The sequence below is a fragment of the Pituophis catenifer genome, unplaced genomic scaffold (genome assembly GCF_029215685.1).
Source record: "Pituophis catenifer annectens isolate HBS135680 unplaced genomic scaffold, rPitCat1.0.hap2 SCAF_6, whole genome shotgun sequence".
In the NCBI taxonomy this organism is placed as follows: domain Eukaryota; kingdom Metazoa; phylum Chordata; class Lepidosauria; order Squamata; family Colubridae; genus Pituophis; species Pituophis catenifer.
Window position 1 is genome coordinate 47,409,621 of NW_027256886.1, and position 27,439 is coordinate 47,437,059.

General features: G+C 38.0%; 1 protein-coding gene across 1 annotated transcript in view; it reads right to left on the minus strand.

The window, feature by feature from the left end:
- Positions 1-699: 699 nt before the first annotated feature.
- Positions 700-27,439, minus strand: part of LOC139318790 (VPS10 domain-containing receptor SorCS1-like) — a 403,261-nt gene continuing 376,521 nt past the window's right edge. The window contains exons 21-27 of the mRNA XM_070946400.1: positions 25,933-26,056; positions 22,388-22,500; positions 18,670-18,801; positions 9,776-9,875; positions 4,578-4,683; positions 4,308-4,463; positions 700-769 (exon numbers count right to left, since the gene is read on the minus strand). Coding sequence (XP_070802501.1) covers positions 700-769; positions 4,308-4,463; positions 4,578-4,683; positions 9,776-9,875; positions 18,670-18,801; positions 22,388-22,500; positions 25,933-26,056 — 801 coding nt within the window. The remainder of the gene's footprint in view (positions 770-4,307; positions 4,464-4,577; positions 4,684-9,775; positions 9,876-18,669; positions 18,802-22,387; positions 22,501-25,932; positions 26,057-27,439) is intronic.

The window sequence follows — 27,439 nt, forward strand, 5'->3', positions numbered from 1 at the left end:
ATAGTTGTTTTTTGTTGTTCTTGAACTAGAATGGCATGAATGAAAGTGTCAATCAACTACATATGAAGTAGTTTGATTTTTGGCAATGAAAAACATATTTTAACTGTCTTGCACTGCCTTTAACAAAATTAAAAAGGACTCCAGACAAATTATTTCATGGAGTACGTAAAATACCAGATGAAAACACAAGGGGAAAAATAATAAAACTGTTGTTTTAAAAACTCTATTTTTTCCTCCCTGTATTTCAGGAATGTAGGCTATAGTGCCAAAGTCATCTATAATCCCTCAGGGCTAAAAATGTTAGGAGTTATACTGAAAGTCAGCAAGTTTACGCTTACCTAATTTCCCTCCCAAAATACCCCATGCACATTCTTGGCCTATATCAGTATGGATCATGTAAAATTAAATCTTGATTAGAAAAGGAAATGGGAAGAGAATTAAGAGAAAGTAGTGTTTTCCTTTTACCCCACTAAAATAGAGCACCTGTACATTCTAAATATGTTACCCAAATGACATCCACATGCACAGGCTTAAAGCTAAAAACCTTTTTTGTCATCAGAAGAATCAAAAGTCCAAAAGCAGTGACTGGTTCCTCTCTCTCTCTCATTTTGTAGAGATTTTGTATGATATATATATATATATATCATACAAAATATATATTTATATTGAAGGGGATAAAGATAGATTGGTGTCCTTGTTTCAAACATTAATACAGGTAGGAATTTCTTTTGTGCTTTGAGTCTCAGCAACTGTGGAAATACTTCCTGTAGTAAAGAGAGATAAACACAATAAATTTAAATTAGCAAAATAACAACGTGCGACTGAGGGAACAGAAAACTTCTCAATATCCTAATTTTCAATACTTTGGATGTAAATGTTCCTCACTGAGACATTATGCTCATCTTGAGAACCTGCTTGTCATTTAGAAGGCTGAACATATCTTGTTCCCATACTAATGAGTCATGTCTTAACCCTGTCAAATTAAAGCCCAGCCTGTGACAGAAGGAAGGAACAGGACTGGTTGGATATCTTTGAGTTAAAGTGCTTACTTTTGATAACATTTGAAATTAAATATAAAGTGATAGGGCTCTGATAATCAGCTGAGGTTCTTGTCTTTCCTCAAAGATTGGAGGCCTGAACTGAGCAAAAAGAAAAGAAAAACGAAAAAAGCCAAGAATCAGATTTTACATTAATTTCTAGAGAATTATTGAGGAACTAAGTTTGTTCAAAAATTCCTAAAATTCTCATCTTTGGGCAATCTAAAACATCTGTATAGAATTGACCATGAACTCTACTTTCTTTGCTGATGCAGCATGGATTTCAGGAGAAAAATCTTCTGCTCTATGAATCTATGCTGGTTTTCTTTCAATTTTTAATCATTATATGCATTTGGAAATACTTTCACTCATATATATATATATATATATATATATATATATATATATATATATATATATATATATATATACATATATTTCTGTCACATACATTATAGGCAACTCCCATACATTAAGAGTGCTTCTGAATTTTCATTCCAGTACATATGCTTCTGGAAATCTATTTTTCCAAGCCTTAGAAGAACACTACAGAAAGTAAAAAACCTACTGTATATCCCATCCCTAAACCTGCATTCTATATGGAGTGCTTATAGACTTGAAAGTCTGTTTATTTATTTAATTATCACCTAAACTGGCCATTAAAGGCTCTTGAAGCAATAAGACAAATATATGCACAAAAACTGCACCTTATATTAAAATATGATTACAAAAGAATATAATTTATTTCTCTCTTTCTCTCTCTCTTTCTCTCTCTGTCATATTGTCCAAGGTCGAGCCCACTTTTAAGTTGAATTATGGTAATTACTGGCTTGGATACAGCCAAGGCTAAATCCAAATAGGGTTGCCAGATATCCATGATGAACTTGGACAGTATAGAAACCACCTGCTTTGTCCACTGCCCAGGACAATATTTATAATCAAACTTTATGACTGGCAGCTCTGGAAGGGCTCCAGATTACCCATGTACTTTAACATGGTTACCTTGTGCCCTACAGGCAGCTGCTCCAGTCCCCCACCCCTTCAGCTGACCACCAGTGTACTAATCAGTGGGTCAGCAACCCAGCGCACCTGCGCCTGACGAGCATTCCTCAGACATCTGACCGCCAGTGTGCTTATCAGCAGGGCAAGAGTCTATGCACTGTCTGGTCCTGGACCCTGGGCAGTCCTTGGCTGTCTGGTCACGCTCGCTGGTTGGTGTCCAGGATGTCCAGGAGATTTTCCTCCCAATAGCCTCTTGTGAACAAGAATTGGTCTTTGGAAATCTGGCAACCCTACAAATAACCCCAGCCAGAATCAGTTGGATTCATTAAAAGTACAATCCTTGAATACTAATCCACATGTGCAAGGGAAAGGGAAGGAAGAGAAATGAAGCTAATTAAGGATAAAGTACAAAAACAGCTTCAGTAATAAATACAGTTGCATGCATTTGATCATAATTAATAATTCATTTCCAGAAGGATGCATAACTTGTGCCCTTCCAAAATACTGCTAGTTGGCCCTTAGACTTATATACCGCTTCATAGTGCTTTACAATCCTCTCTAAGCGGTTTACAGAGTCAGTATATTGCCTCCAACAATCTGGGTCTTCATTTTACTGACTTCAGAAAGATGGAAGGCTGGGTCAACCTTGAGCTGGTCAGAATCGAACTTTTGGCAATGGCCATGAGCTGAATTAGCCTGCAATACTGCATTCTAACCACTGTATCACCACAGCTTGCTTACATATTACTTCTTTTTTTTCTTCAAATTTGGGAAAATATTAAATCCATAAATCATGTAGATATTAGCTATACCTATTAATTTAATCTACCTTTGAATTTAAAATGACATCAGATCAAATATACTTCTTTTCTATTGGCATCAGCCACTTTATCGTTCATATCTTTCCTCAAATGTTGACGTTTAGCTTTGACACAAAGCAAAAAATTCTATCCTCAAATTTTGTGAGCTGATTATATTTTTGTAATATTATTGTAAGCTCGAATACAAATGGATAAACCAGACAGAGTCCATTCAAAGACTATATTCAAAGAACAGAAGGTCTCAGTCCTGCTTGAGCAGGGGATTGGACTAAAAGACCTCCAAGGTACCTTTCATTCTATGTTCTAAAGGCCCATGTCATGCTAATATGTGCAACAGAGAATTTGAAAGTAGTGCATTGGCAAACTCACCTCCAGTAAAGCTTTCCTCAGACTTTATCCAAACTTGGTTAATATATGGCTGCCTTTATATGAAATTCAGAAATTCTAATTGAAACTGAAATAATAGTTGGTCTTAGACCTATCTGGATAAGCTATATTATACCTGCTTTTTAAAGTTTACCATGTTTGTAAACATATTTCTGGCTGAAATATAAAATAATGACTATCGCTAACATCCTAAATTAGTTAGCCTTAGGTTACTCAAATTATCCTTTTTTTTTGCATGATTTCACAAATCAATAAAACTATAAGTAGATGTCCATCTTTAGGAGCCTCTTATGCTGGCTGGGTAATTCTGGGAGTTGAAGTCCATGCATCTTAAAATTGCCAAGTTTGAGAAACATGTGGGATGGGATATACTGCAGTTACTGTGCAAAGGTTTTTAAAAAGCATAACTTTTTATTCAAAGATATTTGAATAAAATATCTTTGGTGTTATATTAATAGTAATGGTTTCTATTTGTGTTCAGTTTAATTCTTGTGACAGATTGCTTAAAAATCTCTAAAAGATATGATAGATATAAAAGAATAAAAATAGCAAAATAAATTCAGCTAATATTGTAATAATGACAGCTAGTAATTTGTCATGATACCATAAAGGAGAATTTTATATTTTGCCTAGTGATTAGTGCAAGTTTATTTGTTTGTTTGTTTATTTATAACATCTCAGTAAGTGACTCTGAGTGGCATATGTCATAAAACATTAAAAAATTCATAGTTGGATGATTTTGTAGCAACAAAATATAAACCAAAAATTGGGAAATGTAAAGGTATTTATGGTGGTAGAAGATTTTTTTTCCCACAGTTCTAGTTAACTATTGTGACATTTATTACAATGGAAATAAAATTTTACCTCATACTTTCTGACTCATTAATTAGAAGAGGTGGGGTAAAGATATTTGTGTTAGTTCAGAGAAATTTAGATGTATTAATGGATCAGTGGGAATATTGAGTGTTTTAGCAGAAGAGGTTGGAAAAGTCAGAATAGATTTAGCCAATCAGAATGCAAACTTTGACCAGCTATTGGCTGGCTTAGTCTATTTACCTATGGGCTGGTATCCAACTTCTCATCTACTAGTTGCTGTGGGTTCATCATCTCCCTCTGAGGGACATTAGGAATGCTTTCACTTTGACTGCCTGGACTGACCATCTCTTGATCTTTCTCATTCTGCATCTGTGCATAAACATTAATGCCCGGAATCTTCCTAAAATATTAACAAAAACCATCATTGCTATGTGTATGCTAAGGGTCTCTTTGAATTATGCTTTCACACCTGACAGAAGGATGGAAAGAAAGTCAGGAAAAAAAACTCACATACCTTTTGAATTTGTAGATTACAAATACTGCCAATCCCACAAATACTACAGACAGCAACATTAGCATGGCTGAACCACTATGGCTAGGTGTGACATCTATGAGTGGAGCTATAAAAAGTTAAAAACAAGTTAGATATTAGTACATTCAGTCATAGGCACATAAAGTATAGAATGACTACTTCTTTTTTTTAAACAAACCATCACTGATGTTCTTGAACTTTTCTAACCAAGGTTTATTTATTTATTTATTTATTTTATTGCGATTTATATGCTGTCTTTTTCCCTAGGGACTCAAGGCGGCTTACAAAATGACAACTTCAATACAAATCACAATACAATACAAAATTAAAATCAGTAACCCAATTAAAAACAATTTAAAATTATACCAGTGTACCCCCAAACGGATCAGTTTAATTGGCGGAAGAGCCACGTCTTCAGCTCGCGATGGAAGGAAAGAAGGTCGGGGGCTGTCCTGAGCTCAGTGGGCAATCCATTCCAGAGGGTCGGGGCTCCCACAAGAACGCCCTCCCCCTGGGGATTGTCAGCCGACATTGTTTGGCCGACGGCACCCTGAGGAGGCCGACTCTGTGAGAGCGCACAGGACGATGGGAGAACGGCTGGAGATAGTCCTGCAAGTACCCCGGGCCTAAGCCATGAAGAGCTTTATAGGTGAGCACCAGCACCTTGAAACGTATCCAGAGTGCCACCGGTAGCCAGTGCAGCTCACGCAGGAGAGGTGTTACACGGAGTATCTAGACGCCCCCGTAACTACCCACACAGCTGCATTTTGGACTAGCTGAAGCCTCCGGACACATCCCAAGGGCAGTCCCATGTAGAGGGTGTTACAGTAGTCCAACCTAGAGGTAACAAGGGCGTGAGTGACCGTGGTGAGGGCATCCCGGTCTAGGAACGGGCGCAACTGGCACACAAGACGGACTTGTGCGAAGGCCCCCCTGGTTACGGCCATCAGATGGTCATCTAAAGACAGCTGAGAATCCAGGACGACACCCAAGTTGCGGACCCTATCGGAGGGAGCAAGGGTTTCACCTCCGATCATTAAGGATGGAACCTCCAGATCCTGGGATGCCGGCATCCACAGCCACTCAGTCTTGGAAGGGTTGAGTCTAAGCCTGTTTCCTCCCCATCCAAACCCACACTGCTTCCAGGCAGTGGGACATCACGGAAAGGGCATCCCTAGGGTGGTCAGGGGTGGAAATGTAAAGCTGGGTATCATCAGCATATTGATGATACCTCACCCCAAAACCACGGATGATCTCACCCAGCGGTTTCATTTAGATGTTAAAGAGCAGAGGGGAGAGAACCAAGCCCTGAGGCACTCCACAAGTGAGAGGCCTCTGGGAGGATCCCTGACCCCCGCCCAAACAGACTGCAGACAGCCCGAGAGATAGGAGGAGAACCACTGTAAAACAGTGCCTCCTAACCCTATCCCCCTGAGCCGCTGCATAGGATACCATGGTCGATGGTATCGAACACCGCTGAGAGGTCAAGAAGGACCAGGATGGAGGAGCAACCCCCATCCCTGGCCCGCCAGAGATCATTTACTAGGGCGACCAATGCCGTTTCCGTGCTGTGGCTATGCCTGAAACCAGATTGGTAAGGATCCAGGTAGTCAGTTTCCTCCAGGAATTGAGGGAATTGCTGTGCCACCACGGACTCAACAACCTTCGCTAAAAAGCGAAGGTTGGAGACTGGATGGTAGTTGTTAAGTACGTCAGGATCCAGGTTAGGCTTCTTAAGGAGGGGTCGAACCACCGCCTCTTTAAGCGCAGCGGGAAAGACCCCTTCCTTTAGTGAAGCATTGACAACAGCCTGGATCCAGTCTCCAGTCACCTCCCTGGCTGCCGAAACTAGCCAGGAGGGACAAGGGTCCAGTAAACATGTGGAAGACCCCAGCCTACCCATAATCCTGTCCACGTCATCCAATGAAACAGGCTCAAACTCAACCCAGATGTCTCCACCAAGACTAGGCCCTGTCACCTCAATGGACTCTGTCCAGTCGGAGTCCAACCCAGTCCGAATCTGAGTGATTTTATCTTGCAGAAACTGTGCAAAGTCCTCAGCACGGCCCTGTAAGGGGTCCTCCCTCGCTCCCTGATTAAGGAGGGAGCGGGTCACTCTAAACAGGGCTGCTGGGCGATTTTCTGCAGATGCAATGAGGGTGGCGAAATAGTTACATTTTGCCACTTCCATCGCCACAAGATAAGACCTAATATGGGTTCTTAGTTGTGTTCGGTCGGACTCAGATTGGGAGGATCTCCAACCACCCTCCAGGCTTCTTTTCCGACGCTTCATTTCCCTGAGCTCCGCGGTAAACCAAGGAGCCGCCCGGGATCTGCGTCGGATCAGAGGCTGCAAAGGCGCGATTCGATCCAGGGCCCCCGCCGCAGCCTGTTCCCAGGCCGCGACAAGGGTCTCAGATGAATCGTGGGCTAAGGAGGCGGGAAATGACCCAAGCTCCATCAGGAAACTTTCGGGTTCCATCAGGCGCCTGGGGCGGAACCATCTTACTGGTTCTGCGCCCCTGCAACGGGGGATGGCGGAGGAAAAGTCGAGTCTAAGGAGGGAATGATCGGTCCATGACAGAGGGTCAGTAGATAAAGTCCCCTCCCCACGATCATTTATCCACTGTCCAGAGAGAAAAATAAGGTCGAGTGTGTGTCCTCCAATATGAGTTGGGCCCTGTACAATCTGAGTAAGGTCCATGGCCATCATGGAGGTCATGAACTCCCGCACCAACTCAGATGACTCACCGGCCGATGGCAGATTGAAATCTCTCACAACCAAAAGGTTGGGGAGTTCCACCGTCAATTCGGCTAAGACATCTAGTAGTGCGGGCAGGGCTGAGGCCACGCAGCTGGGGGAGAGGTACGTGATCAACAGCCCAGACTAAACTCCAGGGTCCCATTTCAAAAGGAGGAATTCACACCCGCCAACCTGAGGAACAGTGACCTCCCTAGGCCTAAGACTTTCCTTAATAACTACCGCCACTCCTCTGCCACTCCCCTGGAGTCGTGGCTGGTGTAGTATCCGGAAACCTGGGGGACACAAATCTACAAGAGGGACACCACCCTCCGGCCCCAGCCAGGTCTCAGTGATACAAGCCAGTTCCGCGTCCTCCTCATCTATAAGATCTCGGATGAGGAGTGTCTTGTTCACCACGGACCTGGCATTTAAGTACACCAGTCGGAGTCCAGGGCTCCGCACTCCGTCGCTATCGGGGGAGCAGGATGAGCTGAGGGGGCAGGAGGGCGCCACCGCTTGAACGAAGCGGCGGCGCTCTCCTAGCCCCCCCCTCCCGACCTCTGCGTCTCCCAACTGTCACAGGGATTGGAAGACCCTCTCTCTGCTGAGCCTCTTCGTTCCCTCCTCCTCCCTCCCTTCCCCCACAACCATCCGACGGGCCCAATTGCTGAACCATAGGAGCTGCCCCCAGCTCAATCCTTACCACCCGCCTCCTGGGTCCCCTTAAAATTTGATTGAAAACATTAATTAAAAAACCCCTCAAACCACGCTTGGAAGCATGCCACCACTCGGGGTTCCAAAACCCGTCCTTGAGGTAGGCCTTCAATAAATTCGAAGGCCATGTCTGTGAGAGGGGGGCATCTCACAGAGCAAGGAGGGTCGCCGAAGTGTAAGCCATAATAAATATGAGAAGTGGATGGAAAATAGCAACAGGAAACCGAGATGATAAACAAGAGGTTGCACTGTTATTGAACAGTCTGTACAATTATCTGTCTTTTCTGCATTAGAGCACTTCTATAATCTTAACATCTGATACACAGACTACAAACTTTTCAGTCAATAATGCTTTATTTAAGTTGGTTGTGGCAGAAAGTTAGTGACTCATATGGCTTCAGTTCTCAGACTATTACCTATTGCAGATGAAGTTCAAGGAATGTTAATCTCAAGAAAAAAAAAACATTTTTTAATCTGCTACAGTTGTGACAGTTCAGTTCTGGACACTATATCATGTATTACAATAGCCAAAGGTAATAACAAAAATGAATATACTGCTTGCAATGTAGATAGGCACTCATGGGGTGTTTAAATTCAGTCTCTAGAATCAAAAGTATCTCTCCTTTTAGGTAGTATCACTGTAAGTACATTTGTTCTAGCTCTTTTGAATTAAATCATATGAATAAATTGCATCTTCTTAGAATTAAAATTTGGTGAATGATGTCCATTTCTATCCTTATATACAAAAGTATTATACCTATGGAGCAGGGGTGGGTTCTAAATTTTTTTACTATCGGTTCTGTGGGTGTGGCTTATTTTGTGGGCGTAGTTTGATGGTCATGTGACAATTCTTTAGGATTTAGCAGAGGTACTGGTCTACCAGGCTTTTAACTGCTTGCAGAGCTGTACCGGTCTACTCATTTGTTCTTGGAACGTCCTGGTCTACCCATTTGTTCTTGGAATGTACCCATTTGTTTTTGCAGGCACCAGTCTACTCATTTGCTTTTGGAAGTACCGGTCTACCAGCACACTGCCTTTTAACACTGATCAGCTGTAGGGCAGCACTTTGAAGCCCTGCGGCAAGAGTTTAAACAGTTTTTTTCCTTCTAGCCGGTCAGCTGGGACTCAGGAGCAGCAATAGATTGGGGGTGGGGTCAAATAAAAGGTAAGAATAACCCGGGGGGCTTGGGGGGGCGGGGGAGCAGAACTGGCTCTGTGACATCATATGTCACCACTACCGGCTCTGCGGAACTGGGCGGAACTGGGAGGAATCCACCACTGCTATGGAGCCAATGACATACACACATATAATTTGTTACATTTTCAAAATTTGGTTTCTTGATTTGATTTTTTTTAAAGATGAAGAAATAGAAAGAACTGCTGGCAGTCACCAAAACCATGAAGTGAATTTAAAAATGTATGTAGCATATCTCTATTGTAAAGGTATCCCTTACCACTAAATCTTGAGGACTACCTCCATTCACAGCATTTTCCTTTTTCTAATATTCTGGACATTAACTGTGATTAAGTCTCAATAAATGTAATAGAACTTTAGCTATGTATTGTATTGCATTTTATCACAAAGAATTATTTTAAATACATATAAATAAAATAAAAGTAGAAAAATATTCCGAACATTAAAAATCTACAATTCTATCATTAAAGCATTGTCAATTAACTGTTCCAACAATGCTAGCTAAATTGTTAAAGAATCAGCACCAACCTGCTGTTAAATGAGCAGCATGAACAAGGATTCTAACTCCAGGCTTTAAGTCGAACTGAATGGCATTTTGGTTTAATTTCTGGACTAATATTTCTGAAATCTAGAATAAGGAAGAAAAAAAAATATAAATTCTTTTGCGTGCTACCACAAAGGACAAAAAACAATATCCTAACACAGAGAATGCTGATTGCTAAATAAAGAATGAAAACGTCTTGATCAGTGGTGGGTTTCAAAATTTTTTACTACCGGTTCTGTGGGTGTGGTTTGGTAGGCGTGGCATGGCTTGGTGGGTGTGGCTTGGTGGGCATGGCAGGGGAAGGATACTGTAAAATCCCCATTTCCTCCCAATCAGCTGGAACTTGGGAGGCAGAGAATAGATGGGGACAGAACCAGTCAGAATTTTTACTACCGGTTCTCCAAACTACTCAAAATTTCCGCTACTGGTTCTTCAGAACTAGTCAGAACCTGCTGAAACCCACCTCAGGTCTTGATGGAGAAATGAAATAAATATGTTATATAAATCTTTTCTTAACAAACAAATGGATGTTTAAGAATGGTTTCTCAGCCCCATAATTTAATCTGCCAGTTAGTGAATCATTTTATTATATACATTAAAGGAAATAACAATATATACTGAAGTTCCTCACCAAAAATATAAAAATTATAGTCTATGAACAACTAGAGCGTAATAGTGCTTATCTTTTATCCTCAAATTGACTAGGGCAAAATAAATGGCTTGGTTACCATAACCCTCTATTATAATCAAGACTCCTTTGACTTCTTGTATCACATACTTTTGAAATGCCACCCATAATATGCTGCACAAAACTTTTAATACTAGTTACGTACATTTTTTCTCTACAAATCTGTTTTATTTTTCCTATTTGGCAAACACCATTCAGGATTCGTTATGAAATAGAAATCATTTTAGTTTCAATTTTAGTTGCCTAAAATTGAAATAGTTTTTAAAGAGTGAATTTCTTGCACTATACTGTATATACGAGGGGAAATGGATAGTGATAGACATTCCCTATGACTCACATTGGATCTATCGTATTTGGAAAATGCCTTTTCTGTTCCCAATTTTAGACCCTAGCAGGGGATGGATTACCTTTCAGGCTTTCCATTAGACAAATACTGAGTAGGGCTGGAACTATAATTATTACAATACTTAATCTTATGGTGATAAAAAAAGCCTGCTGAAAAAGGAAAATATTACCTTCATAGTGTCATTCCTTGATTTTGTTGAAAATGGTTGCTTTGAGCCAGATATTGCCCCTATTCCCCAAAATATACCCTCATAGATAATGTACGGTAATTGATCTGCACATGATAAAATAACATGTAGAGTTCAAGAAGAAGCTATTGGGGTAAAGCCTCATTTAAATAAAATGAAAGATTGATGCAGCACTCTCTCCTCTTTAAAATATTATTTGTTTTACCGGCACTTGCACAACAAAGGTTCAGTCAAAGTCAACTTTAAAACTGGTGCATTGTAACAAGGCCGTAACAAGAATTGTGAAGTATAATAATAACTAATTTTAATAGAAAGTCAAACAACTTTCATTCAAAACTACCATCTCAATACTTGTACACATTTATTTTACATTATAGGTATTTCATTTTTTGTCAGAAGGACTCATATTCTTCAGCAACCTATTTATTTCAACTGCTTTGTGAACCTGAGTGCAGGGTAGCTATCTCATAACATACAACATCATGATCTGCAAACTGAAGATCACAGCAATTCAAAGAGATAGCTTTTTAAACCTTTTAAACTAAACTACACTTTCAAAATAAGAGGTTTAAAACAGGAGCTGGCAAACTGAGGTGGTGAACCATATTCCTTAAACATCCCACCTCAACTATAATTTCTCAAAAAATATGGCAACAGTTTCCTGCAACTCAAATAAGATTTATATAAAAACTATAGTATAAGCCCCAGATAGATTTAATTCATTTTAAGAAAGAACTATTGTATATCTAAAATTCTGGCTCTGTCCCTGTGTATGTAATTGCCTACTACCATATTCATTGTGACCCATGCCATCCTAAAAGTATTAATTGGGACTTCAGTTAAAAGTGCCCTACACTGTTTACTGGAAAATACTGCATGATGCTTACCATGGATACAGTCATAACAATGATAGAAGGACGCATCAAAAATATGATACATAGCAAAAAGAATGTATTATTAGAGAGCCTTTTGTTTATACTGCAATCCGAGGCAATGAGGCTTGAACTCAGATACAGTTAGGCATCTGAATAAACATTCATATAAACAGAAGTAAATGTTCACGGACATGTAGAAACTTAAAAAATGAATAATACGTTTAGTCAAGATCTCAAGTTTTAAAAACATACTTCAGGTTTTGTGAATTCTGAATAAAATGTCAACAGCAGATTTGTCATATTTAGCCATTGGGTTCAATATGAAGTTCAATGTGACGATAATCCAATCCAGTGTAATTAGGTTATAAAATGAATGAACTAAGGTTGTATGTGGATGTACAAGAGCCTGAATTCACAAGGAAAGGTGCAATGCTGCCCTCCAGTGTCTTGCTGAAAGCTGCTTTTCCTCTGTGCCACAAGGATTGACTTTCACACTTTCTGCTACGCTAAATTGTAAGTTTGTCACCATGAGAATTTATTGTAACCCCGCTGTTGTTCATATTCTTCTTTATAAGATAAATTCATTTTTCTTGGTTCTCACATTATTAGGTTCTTCGATATGTCATTGTCATGTATTGCACTGTAGGTCTTGACTTTAAAAAGTAGCAAAATGAGAATAAAATGGAAACTTTAGCTGAATAAATACATATAAAAATGTCATAATTTAGGGTAAAGTATTTCCAAAAACAATACTTTTATGTATTTTTAAAAATCCACTGAGTGGGATGATAATGAATCAACATGTAAGAAAAAAAAATGAATACCTAAGACATTGGCATGGGACTGATTAGCCCACCGCTTAACGTAATCAAATTATACTGATACTAAAGAAAAGTTCCCGAGCCTCCTTTGACAAACTAAGGTACCCAGTTCAAAGTATATGTCCTCATCCCTATGACATTCTAGAAATGATATGATTTGCATTCAGAATAATACCACAATTTTAAATGCAGATTTGGAACACCCCCACTTCCCTACTTCTTTATGTGCACATTCATCAGTGGAGCCACTGGAGTATAATATTGGTATTATTTTTTAAAAGCTGGTACGCCTTCTAATTTTCACTGCTTGGCGTATAGAACCCCTACAGCTATGTCCACTTATAAATCCAGCACACTTTAATTAGTGATGTGGTGATGTTGAACTCTAGCAGTTCAAATGTTGGAATTAGAAATTCGTAATAATTAACTTTTGCTATAGGATATCACGTATCTTCAGAGCGTAAAATAGACTTTTCTCTCATTCAAGTCCCTTTATACAATTTTCTTCTTTTCTGACCATATTTTACTTATATGATTATTGGATTTATCAGAATGGGCTCTGGGGCATCGTAATATAGTGGGCTTTGTATAGCTTTTGCATACAAAGTCTTGCTTTGATTTAAAATATTAAATAAACACAGAATGTTCATTGTAAATCATGGATTAGAGGCTTCAGCAAAATGAATGAACTAATGTTGTGGCTTACACAATAAATTAAGACTAGTGCTATAAAGTCAGGCCTGCGTTTTTATGTCAGATGGAAGCTGCTTCAATAGGAGTTTATTAGATCATTAGCACACATTCACCAATTCAGTAGGAATAAACCTGTTTAAAACTATGTTTAGTTAGTTTAGTTAGTTTAGTTTATTTGATTTGTATACCGCCCTACTCCCGAAGGACTCAGGGCGGTGAACAGCCAACAATAAAATACATAAATACACAAAATTTAAAAACCCGATAAAATCAAATTAAATTATTTGGCCCAGACAAATTAAAATACCCCAATAATTTAAAAACAGATTAAAATTTACATATTTAAAAAGGGAAGAGATTAGGCCAAGCCCGCTTGATGGAATAAAAAGGTCTTCACAGCACGGCGGAAGGAGCGCAGATCCGGGATCCTCCGTATCTCCGGGGGGAGCTCATTCCAGATGGTAGGTGCCCCCACAGAGAAGGCTCTCCCCCTAGGGGCCGCCAGTCAACACTGTTTGACTGACGGCACCCGGAGGAGTCCCTCTCTATGAGAGCATACTGGCCGGTGGGAGGCTATTGGTGGTAGTAGGCGGTCCCGTAAATAACCAGGCCCTAAGCCATGGAGCGCTTTAAAGGTGGTAACCAAAACCTTGAAGCGCACCCGGAAGACCACCGGGAGCCAGTGCAGCTCGCGCAGGAGAGGTGTTACATGGGAGCGCCATGTCGCTCCCATTACCACCCGCGCGGCCGCACTCTGCGCCAGTTGGAGCCTCCGGGTGCTCCTCAAGGGGAGCCCCATGTAGAGAGCATTACAATAGTCCAGGCGGGAGGTGATGAGGGCATGAGTGACCATGCGTAACGAGTCCCGATCCAGAAAGGGACGCAACTGGCGAATCAGGCGGACCTGATAAAAAATCCTCCCGGTCACGGCCATCAAGTGCTCTTCTAAAGACAGCCGTGAATCCAGGAGGACGCCCAAGTTGCGAGCCCTCTCCGTGGGGGCCAATGATTCGCCCCCAATAGTCAGTGATGGCGTCAGCTGACTATATCAGGACGTCCGAAACCACAGCCACTCGGTCTTGGATGGGTTGAGCCTGAGCCTGTTCCTCCCCATCCAGATCCGTACGGCCTCCAGGCACCGGGACATCACTTCAAGGGCATCGTTGGGGTGATCCGGGGTGGAGATGTACAGCTGGGTGTCATCAGCGTACTGATGGTACTCCACCCCGAAACCACGGATGATCTCGCCCAGCGGCTTCACATAAATGTTGAACAGGAGAGGCGAGAGGACCGACCCTTGCGGCACCCCACATATGAGGGGCCTCGGGGTCGACCTCTGTCCCCCTGTCAACACAGACTGCCACCGGTCAGAGAGAAAGGAGGAGAACCACCGCAACACAGTGCCTCCCACCCCTAACTCTTCACTATGTCCTTCAGGGTGAAAAAGCTATTCTCTGGTTTAATGTATCATAAGAATCTCATCTGGGATAAAGAAGGAATAAAATCACCATAGATATTCTAATACTTTTAATATGTATTGTTTAGCTACTGAGCATAAACAACACTAGGCAACAATGAACTAGGGCAGGGTTCAGCAACCCGCGGCTCTGGAGCCGCAATTGGCTTTTTCATCCCTCTGCTGCAGCTCCCTGTTGCTGGTTGGCTCCACAATTGATAGGGCTTTCAGTTAGGTAGAGGAAAAAGGATGCCATGCTAGGAGGAGACTCTATAGTAGGGGAACCAATTTTCAGTCGGCAGAGGAAAAAGGAAGCTGTGCAAGGAGGACACTCTATGGTGGGGGAACCGGACTTCCAATCAGCTCCAGAATTGAATGGGGGCTTCTGGTTAGGACCTTTGTGGCTCTTTGAGTGTTTAAGGTTGCCGACCCCTGAATTAGGGTGATTTCAGTCTGATTTAACAGAATCTTTCTGGATTTGGCTAGTGTGTGAAGGTATGAGGGTCTGGACTTTGAAGAAGCAAAATATCTATCTATGACTCTGTTCATAAGGAAACCTCGCTGAACTAAACAAGGTGCATATTGAGATTATTACAGTAAGTATTAATTATAATAATAATAATTATTGACACTTTTAAACATTGGTATTGGAGAAGATTCCTGAGAATACCATGGACTGTTGTATTTGTATGCAGGAAAGACTTTAGGAGACTGGGTTAAGAGATGCTGCTTTGAGAATGGTCAGGCAAGAGATAGCAGAGCATAATGGGTGAAGCAAGTGGTTCAGAACTAACTCTCCCTGCATTATCAAGCTGTAAAGATGACAGAGGGAGAATTTTCAGACCTGAAAGTTTCTGTTAATGTAGGTTTACAATAAAGTAGAGTTACTTTATTTGGTCATGTTTCCTCTCTGGACTATCTGTGTAATGGAATGTAGGGAGGACCTTAGGCAGGGCCGGATTTTCCTATAGGCTAACTAGGCTTCAGCCTAGGGCCTCAAGATCAAGAGGGGCCTACATTCCCTACATTCAAATTGTTAGCAAAATTAAAATTACACTTTCACTATAGGTGAAAGGGCCTCATAAGTGGAATAGCCTAGGGCCTCTTTGCATCTAAATCCGGCCCTGACCTTAGGGAACAAGGAGAAGAGTTGCTGCCTAGAAAACAGATAAATCAGACAAGAGAGGCAAGAGCTATCAGTGGCTGAACAAAGAAAACATTAGGAAGGATCCACCCTAATGTATCAAGCAGTTAAAACTGACAGCAGGAAGTCTGTACTTTAGACTTGCAAGATTCTGTTAAAATAGGCTTAAAATAAAATAAAATTAGTTAATCTAATCCCGTTTCCTGCATGATTTACCTGGGAGAGATGACATACTGATAAGGCTGACATCAATCTTGCAAGTCTGAAAGTAAAATTCCCACTATGTAGCACTCATTATGTAGCTGGGGGCTATGATGTCTCTAACCTAATAGTTCCCCAAGTAGCATTTCTTTGCCCATCTCCCAAGGTTTTCCTATATACTATTACATCTGCTAAAAAAAAAATGGATCATTGGATAAATTATCCCAGAATTCTCATTCATGGCACCAGACTTAAATTATGGCATTTTGGAGATCTTATATACTGTATCTAGCTGTCTGGAGAAGCTGGTAAATATGGAAGGAAAGAGAAAAAGAGGTTAATCAGTAACAAAGTTATGGGTGCACTATTGGAAGACCTGAAGGACTAGGTTAGGGACAGATAATCATGAAGAAAATCTATCTATGTGATCACTAGGTTATCCAATGGTACACAATCACTCAATCAATCCAGCTAAATATTGTCTATCATCAGCCTTGTACTGATAACAAGTTTGTTAAGTATAAAATGCATATCAACAACAAAACAGTGCTGACATATTCTTGTAGGAAAACTAAAATTTGTTCAGGTTCATGAATTATAAATTTTATAAGCTCATCATCAGCACAGAAACTTTAAAGCTTTGAGCTTGTGCCACTGCTGGCACACTTAAGTTTGTAGCTAACCTGAAAATCTTTAAATACAGATAATCTTATTTCAGTTGAAAAATTGGATTATTGCCATTTCCAGTGATATATATTTTCTGCACTATGAATAATCCTTCTGCTGATGTTGTAATTGTTATTATTATTATTATTAAATTTATTTATTTATTTATTTATTTATTTATTTATTTATTTATTTAAATGATTAAATAATATACCTTTCAGGGTAAAAGTTATCCACATGATTAATGTCCCATAAGAATCTCATATGGGATAAAGAAGGACTAAAATCACTAGAGGTATTCTAGTATTGTTAATAAGTACTGTTCTGAATGCTGAGCAGAAACATCAACCACACTCTAAAAAAACTAGAGTGATTTAAAGAACAGACTGAACTCCTCTGGATTTGGCCTGAATGTAAGATTTGTGTGTCAGAAATTATGAGGGCCCAAAATTTTAGAAAAAATAATTTTAGTCAGTTGAATCATAGTGGGGCTTTCCCAGAACATCCAAAATCAAATATCTGCTCTATAAAGGGACCACCACTTCTTGGTAATAGGCCTTTGCATGTATGCATGATTGCAAAACAATTACCCAAATACTGTAAAGGTATTAGAGCTGGCATCCAACAAAATATAATCTTAGTTAGAAGGATTTTAAACAATTAATTTATCATTATTAGAATTCAAAGTCAATGAAAGTAAAACTGGCTACCTGATTAAGCATGTATGTGATAAACTGATTCATTAGTCAAATGAAAATATATTTGCATTAATGAGAAATTTAATATTAGGGCTTTACAGATTTACAGATTTACAAGAGAAGAAATTAACACATCCCTTTCTACCAAAACTATATAAAAATTATCAGAAACTGGGAAGACCAAGTCATTGGGGTCCCCTTAAAGCAATAAAGAGTCAGTAAACATGAAAACTTTCTGGGTTAGAATCCTTTGTAAAACAAAATGTGTCAGGTTTTTTTTTTTCATTCTGTCTGTGGATTGGAGATTTTCTACCATAAAATGTGAAGTCTACTTTTACATCCCCCATAATGTTACAAAAATCCTCATTCAAAAATATATTTGTGTGTGTGTATAATTCTTTTTGAAATAAAAAACTTCCATGTCTTATAAAATGTATGATAGTAATAAAAATAGAAATGGTGCTGCAACAGAAGTTGTTATATTGAAATCTAAAATTTCAATTATTTTTTCATTTCCTCCCCCTCCCCTCCAAAAAGATAGATGCTTTGAAATAAATTCTTATTATTTAAGCTATAGATTCTAAGGTTGATTAGATCCAGATAAGAAAACCTGGATCAAAACCATGGTTTACAGGTTAAAACCGACTGAACTCTATTGATTAAAACTGCAGTGACCCAAGCATAGGAGTAACCCTCTAAAGTGGCTATCATCTTCCAGCAAGCAGATAACGTCATTCTACACAGCTAATGTTTCCATGTGGTCTTCCAAGAACTGAATGTTGTTGTAATCCATCTTTAAGATGATAATGACATCAGTTGCTGTTGATAAAGCCTGGGTTATTAAGACTATGAAATCCTGAGACTTTTTTTTTCTTTGTCTCCTTTAAATTTGTTAATATGTACTTATTCAATGACTGCAGGAGCAATTTAGAGAAAACTGAAAGGTTATAGAATCATGAATAATGTAAGTAAAAATAAAAATGGCTATAAATTAATATTAATGTGAGATGTTTGTGATCTCTACTGTCCAGAAATGCTTAATGTAAATTTCTTAATAATTCAACATTATTATCTGGCTAAAAAGAACCAACAAAACCAGATACCTGTTGCAGATCTTCAGCTGTTTCTTTACTTTCTCCATTGGAATTCTTATAGGGCAAAATAAAGAGTTCAGCTGAGGTGGGTAACCCTGGCAAGATTGCTACCAAAATATGTTCACTGGAAATGGTTGTTACCTAATATGGGGAAAATAAAAGTAATAGTACATTAGACTGACATCCATAGTTCTGACTCTGCAGCTAAAATAAACTTGAACTGGTTGTCTTCTATTATATTTTTTCTAAATTTATGGACTATTAATACAAATATTTTTATTTTTTTAATTTATATCCCATCATTCCAACATTTAATATTTGCTATTACTATATTTAATAAATAAAAATGCATACCACCTTTAAACCTACAGTAGAACTATTTGGTTGGTTTTGTTGGGTTTTTTTTGCTTTTTGTGCTCTCCATCTCATCATCAAATAGCAATAGTAATAGCACTTAGACTTATATACTGCTTTACAATGCTTTACAGTCCTCTCAGCATATTACCCCCAACAATCTGCGTCCTCATTTTACCGACCTTGTAAGGATGGAAGGCTGAATCAACCTTGACCCGGTGAGATTTGAACTACTGAACTGCAGGCAACAGGCAGTCAGCAGAATTATTCTGTAATACTGCATTCTAACCACTGTGCCACCACATCTCTTATACAATTGCATTCAAATCTACATTTTTCACCGAGAAAATCGATTCTCCAGCTTTTTGATAAGCATTATATTCCCGCTCCTATAGGCATTTCTCAGCAGAGAATCATTGACAGTGGTAAATGCGATTGCTGGTTTTGGGGCTTAAAATTATACAGTTTAAAACTATCCGCAAAGAAAATTAATTAACGAACATGAATGACATGAATAAAGATTGTATCACACACTGTGGTATTTACAAAATCAATATAGAAATTTTTAAAAAAAGGCCCAAAACAAACCAATAATTGCTATGTGAGAAATAAATTAATTCTGAAGTTCAAAATGTCAGGAGAAAGAAATGTTAGAAATTTGATAAACAGAGGTGAAAAGTCATATAACAGCCTTGTTTAGATCTTGCACAGCTCAGGGTCTGATTGTACTGGACGTAGAAAGGAACCAGTGGGAGCTCTACTACACATGATATATTAGACTAACTTAATCAGAGGTTCTCTCTGTAGTCACAGAAACATAGCAATTGAGATAGTTAAGTTAAAAACTTAAGTTAAAAATAGAACCTCTAGTACATTCTGTATAGGGATATATATGTCAGGTTTTCAGGCCGTCTTCAAATAAATTGTGTCTCAATATATTGCTGACAATATATATGCATATAGGAATACCTAGCAGCTGGTTATATGAGACTGTTTGTTTCCATTTATTTATTTATTTATTTATTTATTTATTTATTTATTGGTTCGATTTATATGCCGCCCTTCTCCGGAGACTCAGGGCGGCTTACAATGTGTTAAGCAATAGCCTTCATACTTTTGTATATACCTGCTTAGTAGGGCTTTCGGGGCCCCCCAAGTGGTGTTCTTTGTATACAAAGTCAGCTTATTGCCCCCACAATCCGGGTCCTCATTTTACCTACCTTGAAAGGATGGAAGGCTGAGTCAACCTTGAACCTGGTGAGATTTGAACTTGCAGTAATTGCAGGCAGCTGGTGCTACTTAACAGCACTTTAGTCTGCTGCGCCACCAAGACTCTTTATCTTTGCTATTCAATAACATTTGATAGATTTGGCATGCTCTGAGTTCCATCATTTTAAAAAGTATCATATGATACATTGCAGGACATCTCTGCCACACACCTGCTCACATTCCCAACAAAAACTGGATGTCCTGACCCTGCTTGTCTACCAAAAGGCTCTAAAAACCTCTCCCCCCCCCCCCAACATTTCAGTCAGGAATGTTCAGTTTTAAGACTACCCTGATTACCTTTTTTTTTTTTAAGAAACTTTATTGAGATTTTTTACAAATAAACAAAAAAGAAAAACATACAAACAGAAACATAAACGACATAGGTGTATAAATCTTTCGCCTTTTACCTTTATTATTTCTAACTGACTTAACTACCTCTGCTAAAAATGGTTAATTATGTTAAAATCCATTAAGACTACTATTTTTTTTTCTTTAATTTTGTACCTCACTCAGAATCACATATCAGAAAGGTTGCTATATAAAAAATGTTGCTATATAAAATGAATGAAAGAGAATTGTATGAGTAAGGCTTGTACCTCTTCAATGTATTTTTTTTTTTTTGCGGGGGAAAAGGAGGAGCCATAAAAGATGTAAATATACTTTATCTGGTATAAGGTAGGATGACATTATCTAATTTACATCAATCATACCATAAATGATGTCACTCCCTCTCCTTTCCCACTCCCCCAGGTATGTCCAGATTAGAAACAATTGGAACTCATCAACCTAAAATTCAAGGACGTCTGAAATGGCTCCCTTCTATTGATGAATCCAGTTTAAGAAAAGGATATTCTCCCTATGGTAAAGCATAGTTTTAATGTATATTCTATGTGTCAGTATTATACATTTCCTATGTCATATTCTCATCGATGATAACAATAGCACTTAGCAATAGCACTTAGACTTATATATTACTACTGTACTTTACAGCCCTCTCGAAGCAGTTTACATATTGCCCTCAACAATCTGGGTCTTCATTTTACTGACCTCGGAAGGATGGGAGGCTGAGTCAACCTTGAACTGATGAGAATTGAATTGCCAAACTACTGGCAGCCAACAGTTAGCAGAATTAGCCTGCGATACTGCATTCTAACCACTGCACCATCATGTCTCTTTCTGCTCAGACTTAAAATCATGGTGAGTCTAAACATGGTAGCCCATGATAAGCCATTCTTTATGTCTTAACTATGACATCCAAATTTCAAATTTTGAAATATTACTTGCATCTTGACAAGAACATTTGTTTCCAAACTTCAATACTTGAAAATTATTCAGAATTAAAATTTCCTATATTCCATCACATGCTTGAATTGTTCCCATCAATTCCAGACTTTCATAGATAATTAGTAATACAGGATATATAGATTAATTCCACAAATGTAGTTAGCACAATGGTCCTAGCATCCCTTGATCTGTATCATTCTGCACCATGACAATGAGAAAGAATGATAAAGGATGATTAATGAACTACATGATCATATTACACAGGCATAGGATAGACTGTAATGACCCATATGGACATGTTAAGCTTAGGATATATAGAAAGATGGGAATACAAGATACAGACACCAAACTATATATTTTAAACATTCAGCTAGTAAAAAGAAATACAACTCCATTTTTAGCATGCCACATAAGAACATAATTACAATGATGTGAGACCAAGGCATCTGTGACTAGCTTCACTACACACACACACACACACACACACACACACACACACAGAAGCTAGTCACAGATGCCTTGGTCTCACATCATTGTAATTGTGTGTGTGCTTGTGTAAATACACATACATACACACACACACACATACATATATATACAGTATATACACACACACACACACACACACACACACACACAATTTTATTTTTTTTTAAATTCTGGAATTAAATGTATGACAATTGTTTATATTAATCTGATAAATGGAAGGAGTATTCCTATAAATCATTCTTGTGTCTTAAATTGGATTCAGACTCTTCTAAATGCTCCTTTCAAAGAAATTAGTGGAAGATAACAATAAAATATGGCAACTTTTTTTTACCTCAACTAGAACTGTCTTGATGACATGACCAATGTCCCGTCTCCATTCAGGAATATCTGGATTGTAGTCATCCAGATTTGGAGAAAACGAAAGCCGTAAAGACTGAAAATGCTCTAGAAGAAAGAAAAAGAAAGAGTGAAATGGAAAGAAAAAAAAAATCTCAGGCTATTTAATGGTGCTCACATTAAATTAGTATATATTTAGGCAAAGAAGAGCACATTGATATTTTAAATTCTAACTAATAAATGCCCCAAAATATCTATCACTACTAAATTTAGACTTCTTGAGGCCCTAAACCCTTTGTTAAAAAGTTACACAAGATATCACAAATATGCATACCAAAGACAATCTTGGATAACCACAAAATTGTTAATTGTTTTCATAATAAGAAAAGTGATATTGTAAATTTCTGTGAGGCCCTGCAGAATGTGAGGCCCTATACTATAGCTAGTTTAGCTTATGCCTAAATCACTAACCAAAGGGTTTTTTGCATGATCCCTAGGATGCAATATGGTTCTTGTCATTATTTCTGAATTAGTTCTTGGAGTTCAGCTACAAATGTCTCATGGAAAAAAGGTCATTTGAAAGAACTTTGGCATAATTTAAAGGATTATATAGTGAAAGATATCAAAGGTATCTTTTTAAAGTACAGGTAGTCCTCGATTTACAATCATAACCAAAATTTCTTTTGCTAAGTGAGACAGTTGTTAAGTGAATTTTGTCCCAAATTTTTATGACTTTTCTTGCTGCAATTGTTAAGTGAATCACTGCAATTGTTAAGTTAGTAACACGATTGTTAAGTGAATCTGGCTCCCCTGTTGACTTTGCCTATCAGAAGGTCACAATGGTGACCACATGATTCTGTGACACTGCAACCATCATAAATATGAATCAGCTGCAAAGTGTCTGAATTTTGATCAAGTGACCTTGAGGATGCTGCAATGGTCATGTGAAAAACGGTAATAAGTCACTTTTTTCAGTGTTGTTATAACTTTGAACAGTCACTAAGTAAACTGTTGTTAGTTGAAGACTATCTATATTGCAATGGTCCACATAATCACAGCTGATGAAGAAAGATGTTCATCTTTCCATTATATTTAACAAACTATAATGCTATAACTGTACTTTGTGCCCATTTTAGAGAGTTAAGGCATTTAAAAAGTCTGCAGATGGAACAAGTAACCAATGATTTAGGCACTGAATTTAAAGTGTTTTCTGTATAAATCCTACTGATTAAACCAATTTCAACTTTGCACTGACCCAAAACAATTTCTAAATGAAGATAAATCTGAAGCCTTATTGGTAATCAGCTGATTGAGTGTTAGTGCTTTATGAACCAAGTTACTAGGGAGACTTTAAAAAAGAATCTAGACAAAGTCTTCAAACATGTCTTCAAACACATATGGTAGTTTGGCATATTTGTGTGTTTTCTTCAGTATTCCTCCAAATACAGACAGATTGTAAGCAATTAGGTTGTTTGCATTTCGAAAGGATTCAAATGAAACACTTGAAAACGTCCCTTAAAATAAGACAAGCAGCATGCGATTACTTTAAAGTAGTGCTGTAAAGAATGAGGAAACTGAGTGGGGATTTAAGAGAAGCACTTCAAATTATATACAGACAGATAAATATACTGTAATAAAAATGAATGCACATGTTAAGATCAACCCTTTATCTGGCTGATCTTGTTTCTGTTTGTAGCAAGAGATTCAGGGGTGTGCCAGTAAGCTAACATTCCTACAAAAGATTCCCTTGAACTGAATAACAGAATAGTTGTGACTGACCATATCCATATTCAAAAGTATTTGGTGGTGATGAAAGTGGTTAAATATGTGTATTTCTCTACTGTCTTATACCTACAGATTCTTAAATCTGTTGAGGAATAAATTCAGTGAAGTGGGGGGGGGATTATTCTTCTCCAGGTTGGTGAAAGGAGTCACATACCCACTTAGAACTAAGCTATCCTATTAATGCTTCTGCAGAGTCCATCTTTCATTCCAGCTATTTTAAAGAAATATAGCTCAGCCTCCCAAATTTCCATTTGGGGGAAGATTTTGGAGACAGTAGAGGACCTTTAACTATAGCATATAGAGAAAAGAGTTAATTTGAATCTCTTACAATCATATTGAGACCTGGATATTCTGTCAAGACAGAATCTGTTCTTCTAGGGGATAATTTATATTAAGACGCTCCTTGGTTCTATTAGATAAGGGGTGTCAAATTTGTGGCCCGCAGGCCAGATGCATCATGCGCTAGCCACGCCCACCCCTATTTTAGCGAAGGGGGCAAATGTCATGCTACATCACATGATGATGCAACGATACAAATCTGACACCCCTGTATTAGATCATCCAGGTCTAATACAGGTCTAATCTAATGCTATTCCTATCCTTCTCCCTAATTCTATTCCTATCCTTAACCCATCACTTACGATTCTTTACAAATTGCCTGCATAGACTGAGCAGTGAAGAATACCTTCTTTATTTTGAGTAAATTTTAACTGACCAGAGCCGTCAGGCTAACTCACTGCTCACTCCAGGAGTTCAATTCTGAGTGGCTCAAGGTTGACTCAACCTTCCATCCTTCTGAGATCAGTAAAATGAGGACCCAGATTGCTGACTCTGTAAACTGCTTAGAGAAGGCTGTAAAACACTGTGAAGTGGTATATAAGTCTAGTGCTATTGCTATTAATTGGGGTTATATTTTTTTCAAGTTAATTAAGAAAAAGATTTTATCGGGGATTCTTTGATTTTGGTTATATATTTTGTTGAATAAATTGCTTGGAGTGTTTGTGATAGGACCAAATAATGCTTTGTGTTACAAAGAAATACTTAGTGTAGCTTTTGTGCACTGAATTTTGCTCAGAGAACAAAATTAGTCTTGGACCAATTCTCTTTCCTATTGCAAAAATATTTGGGTTCCTCATTTAAGAAAACTATCAAGTTTACATGCAACACTAAATAAGCTCTAATAGAACAAAGAATGAGCTGTTAAAAAGAGAGCTACTGTGATCCACAAGCCATATGAAGTCCCCTGGTCATTTTTGGAAACTGCACAAAACATTCAGATTCTTCTCCAAGTTTTTGGTCAAAATAAGGCCTGATGTATGAGTCTTGATTTATTTCTCTGCCCTTAAACCTTAAAAACTTTTTCCTAGCGATTTCACTGTGTCAACAAAAATGCTCACTGAAGGAAATTTATAAAAATTCAAAGTGCAGCTCTCAGTCAAAATCATGTGCTTATTTTTGTTTTAAGATATGGTCCAGGTGCTGGGTTTCTGAAAAGTAAGAATTTCTCTGGGTGTAAATCTATTATGAAATACAAAGAATGGCACTTTGCGAAGGATAAATAGATCCTTGAACTTATAAAAGATAATATATATGAGTTCAATTTCAAAGCTCTTGATTGATCTGATTGTCATATAGTTGCCTTGTAAATGTTTGTCCTTATGTTTTTTTTTTCCCAAGCCAAGAACACAGCAAAGGGGAAATGGCCATGGAAACCTAAGGAATAAATAAACAAGAGTGAACAAAAACAGGGCTCACCATATACTGCAATCATCTTGGTGTCTTGCAGAATTGTGTTTCCTGCAGAAACTTGTACTGTGATTATGTTCATACCTTCTGTAGAGAAGGTAAATGTGATACTCCCTTCTAGAGTAATCAATGGCTGCAAATACATATGAAGGAAACAAGAAAATTAATTAATGTAGAAATTAAAAGCCAAGACAATCACATTACTAAAAACAAACTGGGATTAAAGGTGTCCAAAGAATTATTAGGATGCTATTGCCACTGATTTATTTTTCTTCCATTTTTCAATTGTATGAAAAAGAATAAATCATGAAAGCTTCTATAAACTATGAAACCTATCATCTAGAAAAACCTCATAAAAGTACCAGCATATCCAGAAAACAATGAATAAGCTCATAGAATACTAAAACGGTACTGATAATAAACAAATCCTTTGTATAAAAACCAAGCCACACAATTGGGTTTACTAACCAGAATAAACCAAGATGATCCAAACAAATCAAATTAAGGCTTAATATAATGAACAAATTTTGAAAGTGTGCAACATGTACACATGGATAGATTTGGTAAAATTGATATTTTCCCCTTTCTAATTCTTCCAATTTTTAATGTATAATAGCATTTGAATTTGAACATTCCCATACAATTTGTATGTTTCAATGAACCCGAAGTGAACAAAACCTGAAGTAAAAACTTAAGCTCATATATTCCTTTTGTGCACCCAGCCAATTCAAAATAAGAAACTTGTTAATATGGAAGGTGCATATTAGAACTTTCATTCTATTTTTTTTCTGTAAAATTGTTAATAAGGCCACTTTCTCATTAAAGGAAGACCCTTCTAACCTTTCAGTTTGGGCTAAAAACAACTATATCAGTGGTGTTAAGTTAAGTTTCCTTGCATTAGAGTGGTGTCATATATTTAATTGTTACATAGCAAAATTCTTTGCACAAGCTTGAAAAATATCTCTCTGCAGATTTCAAAGAAAAAGAAAGGATCATAAAGATTAAACAGAGAAAAGGTCAGGCTACCAAAAGGAGAAATAGAAAAGTGGGGGGGGAGGAATGAATAACCAAAGAACCACATAGCAATAACAATAAAGTAAGGATTTTTTTCACAGAGAATTCTAGGTACTAAGAATTTTGTTATGTCATATTTGTAAATAAATCAGTAACAACTTGGACCATATCTATGATCTCACAATGTCATCAAGTGTGTGAATAAATTACCATTGAAGGCAATCATGTTGTTTTCTAAAATAATGATAGAACATATGAACCATTATAGAAAAAGTACAGCATTGTTCCATGCAAGTATTGTAGAAGAAATTAGTTACCTCTTATACATGTAGTTTTTGACTTATGACTAATCATTTAACGATCATTCAGAAAGGATATTTTACAAGAGGCAAAGCACTTCTAACCATTCATGTGATCTCAATGGAACATCCTTAATATAACTTCTATTGTGGTTAAAGTCCACTCTCTAATGACTTTTAAATGTAGGAGTACAACCGCTCAC